This window comes from Meleagris gallopavo, chromosome 4 (assembly GCF_905368555.1).
Source record: "Meleagris gallopavo chromosome 4, MGAL_WU_HG_1.1, whole genome shotgun sequence".
NCBI classification, from domain to species: domain Eukaryota; kingdom Metazoa; phylum Chordata; class Aves; order Galliformes; family Phasianidae; genus Meleagris; species Meleagris gallopavo.
Window position 1 is genome coordinate 49,052,344 of NC_139407.1, and position 11,341 is coordinate 49,063,684.

Below are 11,341 nucleotides of genomic sequence, written 5' to 3' on the forward strand. Positions count from 1 at the left end.
AGTAGGTAGTACAGGGCCAACTGTGTTAGATCAGCTGTTGTCTTAGTCTAGAACACGTTTTGGTGCATTTGGCTCAATCCAAACTGTATTACAAAACAGGCTGGGTAGAAATTGTGTATTGTAGGAATGCCTGTGGTTTCCCACCGTGGTTCCTTTTACTGCTTTCCATGATCTGTAGTGTCAATTGTATGTGAAATCAAGTCTAGCACATCACCTGAATTTTCATTGCTCTCCTGAGTGTACACAGCAAAGCAGGTACCTCAGGCTGTCCTGTGTGCTGCTGAGGGTGGTCTCAGGGTAGCTGCTAATGTTGTCTGGAAGCTTAAAAGTAAAGCGGTTATTCATTTCATACAAAATTGTGTGCTGCTTTGCTGGCCTTCGTATGTAGTGAAGGTCATCCAAGATTTAAAATACTGTTAAATCATATTATTATATGCTTTCTGAGTCAGTCCTGTGTTAGAATTTAATGAATTAAAGGCTGTAACATTCTCATTTATTATCTTTGCACTGCTCCTCATTTATAGCACCTTTTATGGATTCAGACCTCCAAGAGAATTTTTCAGTGTGTATTATGTCAGTAAAGGACGTCAGTACAACAGCCCCAGTGTTCATTCAGAGAGTGCTGTGTGTGGAATAGCTGTAAACTTCCCCACAGTGCCCTACTTCTCTGTTTGAGCTGTGTTATGAGGAAACTGTTTTCAAAGAAGAGCCTCTGATAACAGTGGTACCTGGTATCACAGCACTGATTCTTCAGGAGCAGCAATTGCTTTCAAGGAAATGACTGACTTCAGCAGTTCACTGGGTATGAGTTGTCTAACAGATGTTAAATAATAGCAGCTCTCAACAAGTAGTGCATCCAGCCTTGACTCCAAAGTGAGATGGTTCATGGAGTTGATGAAACAAGTGAAAAATCTGATGGATACAAGTGTCCTCATGTGTTAAAGGTTTTAGCTGGAGTAGTAAAATAGAATAGACCTTCCTGTTCTGAAGGTTATTCATTATAGCTTTGTATTAATTGCTTTTGAAAACAGTTAACACTTAAATTCAATAATAGATTTTCTTCTGGTTTCAGAAAGTGCATTTTCAGGAAGCGAGAAAAGAAAATTAGCTTTTTACAGTACTAAACAAAGTGCTTTGATTCGTGTGATTTTATGGACTAGAATATTACTTGCTTTATTGTCAGCATGAAGGGGAAGCTACTGATGAAAATGCTGATGAAATGAAGATGCTAATCTTGAGAATCAAGTTGAATTCTATGCTGTGTTACAGATTTCATGTGTGGCGGTCAATCCACAAGATGTAACAGGGTTTAATAGTGTTGGTCTGCTGTGTGAATGCTGTTAGGTCACCGAAGTACGGCACAGCTGAAGTTGGCATGGACCTCTGGGTCCACCTGGACCAAACCCTGCTCAAGCAGGGACACCCAGAGCAGAGTGCCCAAGCACATATCCGGGTGGCTTTTGAGTATCTACAGGGATGGAGACTTCACAGCCTCTCTCTGAGCAGTTTGTGCCAGCACTCAGTGACCTTCACAGTTGTTTCTTGATGTTCAGCCGCCCATGTTCCAGTTTGTGCCCATTGCCTCTTATCCTGTCACTGAGTACCACTGAAAGGAGCCTTGCTCTGTCCTCTTTGCACTCTTGCTTCAGGTCTTTGTACTGGTTGGTGACATACCCTGGAGACTTCTCTCCTCTAGCGAACAGTGCTACCTGGGGCTCTGCCCAATCATCCAGATAATTAATGAAGATGTTAAGTCCTTAAATACTAGTGTAAATAGACCCGTGTAAGTACCATAAGTCATAGTTAGTTACTTGTGCATTGGTTCACACTTCACCTGACAACATTAGCTATGATTTGATTATTTTAAATTGTGTTTTGGGGGGGAGAAGTTGATATTTTCAAATGTGCAAATATTTGCAAGACCTTCTTGATCCAAAAACACTAATCAACAGTCTAAAAGGATATTCTCAGTTTTATTTCCATGTGATTGTGTCTCAACACCTTAGTTAATATAAACTAAGAAATATTTGTAGTAATTCTCAACATTTCAGTGAGGTCTTATGAAATAGATTCTCTCTTTTCAAAGTGATAAGAATGTTTTTTAGAAGTTTAACACTAACAAAGAATTACTTGCCTTAAAGACAAAGGAAGAACTAATCAGAAAATTCTATTGAAAAATATTTTCCTTAGATTTTTTGTTTTGTTTTGTTTTGTTTCATTCTGAGGAAAGAACTGCTGTCACTCTGTTTTATAACTTGAGTTTTCCTTGTATGTAGTGCCAGGACCAAATTTGTCCGGTGACAATGTCGTCAGCTTTGCCATGGTAGTGATGGCTTGGGTTGTGATTGCATTCGTCTTGTTCTTACTGAGACCTAGTAATCTGAGAAATTCCAGCACAGCCGGAAAGCCCACCAGCCCACATAATGTGAGTGACTGTAGTAGTTTAACTGTATTTGGTTTTAATACTGACCGTGCTATAGTCTTTTTTTTTTTCCTTTAAAATGTTCTTTGTGTATTTTCTTTTCCATTTTCTTGGAACTCTACTAACAATGAAAATAAGTAAAATCAAAGTGCATGTAGAATTGTGAAGGCCAGCTGTGAGGTCTGCCATGAAATGGAGCAGATGTTGTTGCCCGAGAGTTGGTTACAATGTTCTCTGGACACTATCTCTGGTTGGAACAGCCCCCTGCCTTCTTATGTGACAATTATAGAGAAGTAAAAAAAGTCACGTCATAAAACTTGGGAAGGTGACCTTCATCCTAGATGTAGGATCTTGGAAAAAAAATCACTGTTGGTGCAGGAAATAGCATTGTTGTCTGATGCTTATATATCTGGAGACTGAAATAGGTAATGAAAGACCTTAAAGCACAATGTAACTCTCCTGGGGTATTGTTTTGTTTTGTTTTCAATTGCTCAATTCTTTTCTATGAGACACTGTTCCTAATCCTCTATGTGCTCTTTTTTCTTTTCCTCTATCCTACCCCTAGGGACAAGAACCACCAGCCCCACCACTGGACTAGAGCTTTCAATATCAGAGAAGTTCAGCAGCTAAAACCTTGCACGACCAAATGAACGAAGTGACCAGATTACTGCAAAACTCCCTTCAATACTGTTGTTTTCTCATTTATATAGTGCAGAATTACCATTCAGCGGTTATGTTCATGAACTACTTTTAGCTACTTCAATTTTGCTTTTTATGTTACTACAATTCCTAGTAGATTATAATTTGAATAATGATGAGGCATTGCAGGGTTTTCTGGTTGTTATCATAACTGCGGACATTCCACTCAGTGTTTTTCTGTTACAGCGATCTTAATTTCTTTGCAGTGGTTTCTGGTATTCATTGAAAGAAAATTAAAATCCCTGTGCATCTATAGTAATGGAAATTATTACTGATCTTTCTTCAGATAAATCCATATTTTTTCTCCAGTATACTTTTAAGAGTTGTATTACAGTTACAACTGTTATTTTACAGATGTGGTGAAAAGCAAAGAAATTATTTTGTATTTGCCCTGGTCCTTGGACCACTAACATAATTTTCAGGGCTGTTGGCCAAAGCATGAATTTTCCACTAGAACTAAATAATGTGCATGTGTGTGTGCACGCAAAGAAGTGAATGTGATAATTGCCACTGTCAAAGCCTAGACATACGTATTGAGAGCTGTACAAAAAACAGGATACCACCAAAAATTAACTTAATCATGTTCTTTAGTAAATGATATATCTTATTCAATATATTGTCAAAATGTATATTCCAAAACCAGATTTGTTTACTTACTGAATTTATGAAAAAAAAAATCTAAGTGAGAAGAACTTGATAGATTTTTTTGTCCTTCTTAGTCTTTTAATAATCAGAATCTTAAGTTTTTATCCATAACATAACGTATATTGAGCAGGATGAATTCATACCAAGAGGTTACCAATTTCTGGTATACAAAACGTTCTGGATGTTCAGGTTTTTTCACCTGTATGTTATCAGCAATTCCTAACATTTCATCCTTACTACTGGTTGTAATTGTAGAATAACGAAATTGCAGGTGACTACGTATGGCATGTCTTTTCCCTCTAATACTTGTGTGTATGTGTGGTGTGGTTATGCGTGTGTATGTGTGGCTGTGCGCGTACAGGTGCACATCTCCCATTGTAGCAAATGGGAAGGAATTTTTTATGTACATTAATTTAAGAACATTTTAAAGATGTACAGAAAAGCAACACTGTATATTTTTCTTGATCAATATGAAAAAATGATGAGAATAACATAAAGAACATTTTTATGTTACCAACACAGAGCTTCTTTCCATAACGGTCAGTAGAGCAGACAAATGGGGATTCAAGGCCTTACTCTAGAAACCTTTTTTTTCTTGAGGACTTTAGTTGTGGAGCTGAAGGGACTAACTGTTCATATGCATAAAGGTTTGAATTAATGGGCTCTCAGAAAAATCTCACTTCAGATCCCATGGTTGGTAGACACAGGTTTTTCCTCCTCAGGGCAAACAATGGGCCAGCTGAGCCTCCTCACAAAGGAGCAGTGCAGACCTGGAGAACAGCCTCTGTAACTTTATGTAATTGCCCTTTAAATTTCTTTGGAATAGTGTGCTCCCAAGCACCGGAGTACTTGTTAAAAATCTAAACAAATAAGTTCTTTCAGTGACAGAGATGCAGTGCTGTGTAAAGCAATGGAGTTGCAGCAGAGAAACAGAGAGTTTGTCCTGTTGTGTCTAAAGCTGTCCAAGCCACAAACACTGTGTAAAAATGCCACTGGGACAGTCTGACTGTGCTTGCTCTTTGCCTTCCTAGTACATTTATATTTTGGATGCAGAAGAAGTAGTTCAGAATCATTTTGTTGAATTAGAAAGAAGTATGCATTATAGGCTACACTGACCTTTTCTCCAAGAATTTTTGGCCAGAATCCTTCACTACTGGATGCTGAACACAGGTTTCCAATTGATTTAAAAACAAACAAACAAACAAACAACTACTGAAACAGGCTTCATTTCAGCCAGAGCAAGTCACTCCTCATCCTGCTGGAGGCTGGTGAGATTTATAGCAGATGCTCCTCATTCATGAGCATCATTATTGCTTTTCTTAAATGTCCATGGATGTATTTATGAACCTCGCTGTGTGCTCCCAACTCCAGTGGTCTTGGCAAACAAACTTTTGGTTCAGAGTGTGTTGTGTTTTACTTTTAAATGAATTGTCTTTGCTTGAAATTCCTCTGAGTAATTGTCCCAGTGATTTTATGTCTGTATGCTTTCTTCAGATAAATTGCTATTTTAAATTTTCTATGTAAAAGAAAAACATTGGAAATATTTTATTGTGAAATATTTTACTAAAGAGCCAGGCCACTATCCCAAATCAAAATGTATGCCTTTAAATTCTTTCTTTAATTTTCTCTAAACATAACCTCCAGATCACCACTCTTAATTAAAAAATGACTAATGATAGGACTGTTTTGCCACTCTTATTCATGTTAAGTAGTGCCTTACTCATCTGGTAGTTGCACTGAAGTTTGTGGAACTACTCTGAGATAATGTACTAGTAGCAGCTTTAGTAAGAGTGGCAGAAATCTGGCCTTTAGTGATGTAGTTTGCAGTGGCATAACCGTATTATCTTGGTTCCAGGTGCTTATGGTAAATTTTGAAAAGAAAGGCAGAAGAGATAAGTGGGATGCAAAGCTTCAGGTATGATTAATTCTGCAATAAGGGTTTTAAGCTCAGTTAGTAAGAGACACAAGTTGTAGCAACTTGGGAAACGTGGAGGAAAGTTTACAATTATACCTTCGCTTAGAACTTTGTTAAAACAATAGTATTTTTAGAGTCTGCTTAACATAATTATGCTCTAAAATGAGAAATTGTATGTATTCATGTATTGTCTGCAGATCACTTAACCTTGTAATGTTCACTATTGAAAAAGGAAGAGTGATGATGTGATGTATCTAATGTAAATTGGTGGTTTAAAATGTCTGAATTATGCCAAACAAAAAATCATCCGTGCCATTTGCGGTTTCCTAGTAATCTTTTACTGAGTACTTGGATTGGGATAAAGGGCTTGTACTATGCACTTTTTATTGACTTAACAAAATAAATAGCAATCATTAGTAACCTTTTGTCTTGGTCTGTTAGATTTTGTATAAGATGTAGGACTACACCAACCTATTAATTTCTAAATTTGAAATAATCTAAAAATAAATATCTCGTAAAATAGAATGTCATGTGTATAACTTTAAAAATGTAAGCTGTAACTTTTCAAACAGACCTGTGCCTTCTGTATGTTTCTCAAGCAAGTCAGAATGAAGAATGAAGGCAATTTTAGACACCCCTGCTTCTGCAGGAAGAGCTTTGATGTCTGGTATGTGTGTGGTTTTCAGAAGAACATCATAGAATCATAGAATCTTTTGAATTGGAAGGGACTTTTACAGGTCACCTAGTTCTGCAATGAACATGGACACCTACAGCTCCATCAGGGTGTTCAGAGCTCTGTCCAGCTGGCCTTGGATGTCTCCAGGGATGGGATTCACCACCTCTCTGGGCAAGTTCTTCCAGTACCTCACCACCCTTACTGTGGAAAACTTATATCTTAAATTCAATCGAAATCTCCCTTCTTGTAGTCTGAAACCATTTCCTCTTTTCCTATCACAATAGACCCTGCTAAAGGATCTGTCCCCTTCTTCCTTATAGCCACCCCTTTAGGTACTGAAAGGCCGCTCTCAGGTCTCCCCTGAGCCTTCTCTTCTCCAGGTTGAACAGCCCCAGTTCTTTCAGCCTGTCCTTGTAGGAGAGCTGTTCCATCCCTTGGATCATTTTTGTGGCCTTCCTCTGGATGTGCTCTAATAGGTCCACATCTCTCCTGTTCTGAGGATTCCATATCTGGACACAGTACTCTAGGTGAGGCCTCATCAGTGCAGAGTAGAGGGGAAATGAGAAAAAGGAGGAAAAAAAAAAAAAAAAGAGTATTTACTAAACAGTGGATGAGGCCTTCAGCTATAATCATGCCTGGGAGGAAATATGAACAATTTCTGTGTATATGGAGAGATTTAAAGAATCTAATTAGAGGAAGGTCATACTGGAAAGCAAAGCTTTGTTGTGCAAGAAATAAAAGCATAGAGTTTAAAAAGACATTCTCAGTTTTCAGAGTAATCTTTCTTTGATTTTTATAGGTTATTTTAAGCCTGCATGACTTTGGGGTTTTATTTATATTGCTATATTGTCTTCGAGTCCAGCTGAAGTTGTCCAGATGTATGAAAAGGTTCATGGACCCTGACCAAAAACTTGCTGCATTTTAGAACAAATTATAATAATTGCAGTTTGGAGGTGCTGGTTGTCACTTACAAAAGCATCGCATGAGATTAATCATAAACTGTATAACCTTGTAAAGAGTCAAGCCCAACAGCAAAGTCAAGGTTCTGGTGAGCTGCAAAGGTAGTAGAAGTGAGTAGAGTGCGTGCATACGAGCATGCTGAGCAGAACCAGGTCCTCTGCCTCACAATGACTTGAGGCTGTGCCACCGTGCCCAGTCATGTTGCAGCTGGCTCTGAACACATGTGGGAGCAAAGGCACCCAGCCATATGTCCTCTTTACAGTATACAAAACTGCCATAAGGTTTTTGTGATGCAGCTGCATGAGCCTTTTCCAGAGGAGTGCACAGGCCCAATCCTACATGTCCCTGTGTAATCTGTTCAGCTGCGTCTCCTTCCTTCTCAGCATTGCACCACACAAAGCATGGATTCGGGCACAGGTCCAGTAGGTCTGTGGACAAGTCCTCTGGGTGCTCCTGCCCCTTGCTCCAGGAATGCCTGCAGCTCTGTACCACACTGTACACGTGGGACAGCCCCTGGGCTGGGCTGGGCTGTGATCAATAGGGCCAGGCGGACAATGGCATTTGTTGAATCTGTGTCAGATGTCAGTGTACCAAACTGCTTGCACAAACACAGCTGTCTTTGGTTAATGATCAGCTCAAATCTTAACCTGACTTTATGCACTCACTAGCTTGACACAAAACTTCCTTCATGCCCAGGGCTCTTCGCTTATCCTTATCTCACCTCTGCTACCAAGGTGCTGACCTGGAGGCTACACCGTCACATACTCGTTTTCTCTTCTTTTCTTCCCTCCACACCCTCCCCTCCCCCCCATCCTACAAGTTCTTCATAAATTGCAATCTCTCTGGTGTCATGTAATAACACTTTGTATACAGAGGTGAAGGGTGGTCCCTCTGCTCAGCACCAACGTTTGGATCTCCTCAGGTCCGCAGCTGCCAGGGAGGCAGGGACGTGGCCTCCAGCCCACTGCGCCATTCCTCACACAAACAGAGCACACAGCCGGCGCTCACACTGGTACGTGCTCTGGCCGCTGAGCTGTTACATTAAAACAACATCAACACTTGCATTGGCCAAGTTTTTTGAATGAAGCACTCTGAAAGCTTTGGCTCACATCCAGCTCAGTTCTGCTGGGGTTGTATTTCAAGCGTGTGTTGAAGATCAGGTCTCTGAGAGCATGTAGCATAGGGACTGCTCGTTTTCAGGAAAGGTGAATGGGTATGAGACAAGTAACCGAATTAGGCCTGGAGAGATGGTGGCAGATCTCAACACACACAGAAGATGTACCTCTAGGGACCTAGAGTAAAGCGTTGTTAAAACTTGAGTACCTTTCCATTTTATATACCTTTCGGGGTTCACCTCCCAACACTGAGTTATTGACTGGTTTATTAACACTATCTAATGTGTAGCTGGATCCTAAAACTCACAACTACCTGTAAAAATACCTCTTCTCCTCAAGCAAGTGTGTATGAATCATGGTAGTCACCTCACTATCCTGTGAAGTATAGTGCAGGCTTGGCAGCACCAGGATCTGAACAGAGGATCTCCTGGCAGCATGGACGTGTGAGCAATGCTCTTGTAAGTATAGATTAGTTAAATTATTATGCAAATGATGGTCTTTAAAATATATGAAGGAAGAGTGATCCATTAGTCCTATCAGTAGCTTTCTCAATTTTGATTCAAAAAAAAAAAAAAAAAAGACGAATCTTATGGGTAGACTTGTGACTCAGTTTGCAGGAAGCTTGCTTACTTAGGATGGTGGCAGTCCTTCACTGACACTGTTGTTTAGCTGAATGGAAGCCCTGCCAAAATACCTTTCAGCAACCAGCTAAGGGAACATTTTAGTTTAAGTCTTGCATCATATACATATTAAACTCATAAGTTAGGAAGCCAAATATGGTTACTCTAAACATCTGTTTTGAAACCCTGTATGGCATAGAATTTACCTTTCTTATTTCTTCTTTGCACTAGAAAATATCTTTTAGAAAAACTTTCCAGAAGTGGACAATCCCTGAACTTTTTCAATGCTTATTTATCTTCACTATTAGAGTGTCTGTCCTGAACTGGAATTTGTCAAGCTTCAGGTTTTATACATTATGTTTTGCTAATTGAAAGGAATGATTATTGAATTTCTCCACAAGAAGAGGTCATTGCAGACCTTCATTTTCTCTCACCTGGCTTTTAAGCATTGTGTCCCAGAAGGGAATATAGCCATGACTGAGTGCAGCACTCCCCACATGGCAGGAAGGAAAGGCTGTCAGAGGTCTGGGCTGGCCAGTGTGCTGGAGGAGGGAGCCATGGGATCTAGTCATCAGGCAATGCTAAATTAAAACACACACAGAACCTCACTTCTCATGTTCAGTTACTACTCCTGTGATGCAAAAGAACTGACAACTCACACCAGGCCTTCAAAAAATGGAGCAGAATTCACACATATTTTAAAATGTGGCCAGCAGAAGCCTCATCTGTTCTCCTGTTGCCTGGAGCTGTGCTTGCCTAGCAGTGAGTTCAAGGTGCACCCTGGCAGAAAGTTCAAAGGTGCACCCTGAAGCCTAACAGAAGCCTTATTGCCTCTGTGCTGTGTTGTAAAACACTTTGTGTTCTTGTAAACAAAAAATTAAACACACACAGTCATTTAGAAGTTAGATTATTCAGTAACAAGACATGATCTGTGCCCTTTTCATTCCAGTGACTTCAAGTCCCAAATTTTTTCCCTCCCACAGTACCCTAACAAAAGCCACAGTAGATGTTCTAGGGAAGCACCAAAAGCAGCACCTTTCTGGGGATGATCTAGAACTGTTCTGGCAAAGGGAATTCAAGGTCGAAGTCTCCAGCAGGGAGCAGGGCAGTGTGGGCTCTCAGGAAGGTCCTTTGCTCCATGGACAACACGCTTAATGCGTAGACCAGATGAAACCTGGTCTAATACAAATTTGTGCATTTGTGGTATTTTGAGATCTAAGGAGACAGACTGAGTTTATGAAGACAATGGAATATGTAAGGCTGTAGGACTGACTCAGTAGTGGGAACTCACCATGCTTTGCATAGGCTCTATGTTCCCCTTGGGAAAAAAAAAAAAAAAAAAAAAAAAAAAAAGATGTGATCAAAATTGAGACACCTGTGCAAATCAGCAGTGAGACAAGGCATTACTTGTTTCCACTTCAGGATAAATGCAGTGAACCTGACACCTTTGCAGGGAGCCCTGTCTAACCACACTGACTCAGCAGTGCGCTGTGCTGATGCCAACACCTGAGTTGGTTCTTTCAGCTGAAATGTGTGTGTTCCATGGCACCATTGCCAAGGGACAGGGAGCTGGGATATGTTCCAGCTTACATGGGTACAGGACCTTCCAGGGAGAGAAATGGTACCAAAGGAAAGACAAAAATTCTGATCTCTTAACATACTTCAATAGCTATGGGTGAAAATGCCACATGAGAACAAGGCAGCACTTTATGAGCAACACCAAAGGACTTTAACACAGAGGGCCATCAGATCGCCGGGCAGTGCCCCCAGTGTGAGGGCAGGTAAGCAGAGTTAACTGCACCGCCTTATCACGGCACTGTTTGCCATGCGGACTTCACACACTGTGTTTCTATTATTACCTATCCACTTTGTAACAACCTATCCTCGCTGAGAGCACTCTGTACTACGTGAGAGAAAAGGAAGGACGACTTTTCCAGCAAGCACGGCTGGAAGACCAAAAGTGATTCACGGGCATTTTTTGCCACCGGAACCCAGCTCTCTAGTCAGAGCCGCCCGAGGCAGGAAAGGTGCCCGCCTGAGCCGCCCCGCCTGGCGAAGCGCGAATCTCGGCGCCGCAGCTCAGCCTGCCGGAGCCCGCCGGGCTGCTTTGGGCAGCAGCACCGCTCGCTTCCTTCCCGTAGCCGAGCGAAGCCGCTGCGTCAGGGCCCAGCCCGGGCACGAAGACCCCAGGCGCGCCCGGGGGCCCTGCGGCCCCTCACAGCCCTGGCGGCGGCGGGGCCTGCGCGGGGCCGCCTGAGCTGTCCGGCGCCCATTCGCCGGCGGCGGGGC

At 41.3% G+C, this 11,341-nt stretch overlaps 1 protein-coding gene across 4 annotated transcripts in view; it reads left to right on the forward strand.

Moving 5' to 3' along the window:
* The window catches only part of SMIM14 (small integral membrane protein 14), a 40,850-nt gene extending 34,749 nt beyond the window's left edge, over positions 1 to 6,101 (forward strand). For all 4 annotated transcript variants that reach the window (XM_085223293.1, XM_085223294.1, XM_085223296.1 and 1 more), the window contains 2 exons: positions 2,277 to 2,425; positions 2,988 to 6,101. In XM_085223293.1, the coding sequence (XP_085079419.1) occupies positions 2,277 to 2,425; positions 2,988 to 3,020 (182 nt within the window). In that variant the 3' untranslated portion in view covers positions 3,021 to 6,101. The remainder of the gene's footprint in view (positions 1 to 2,276; positions 2,426 to 2,987) is intronic.
* The last annotated feature ends 5,240 nt before the right edge of the window (positions 6,102 to 11,341 follow it).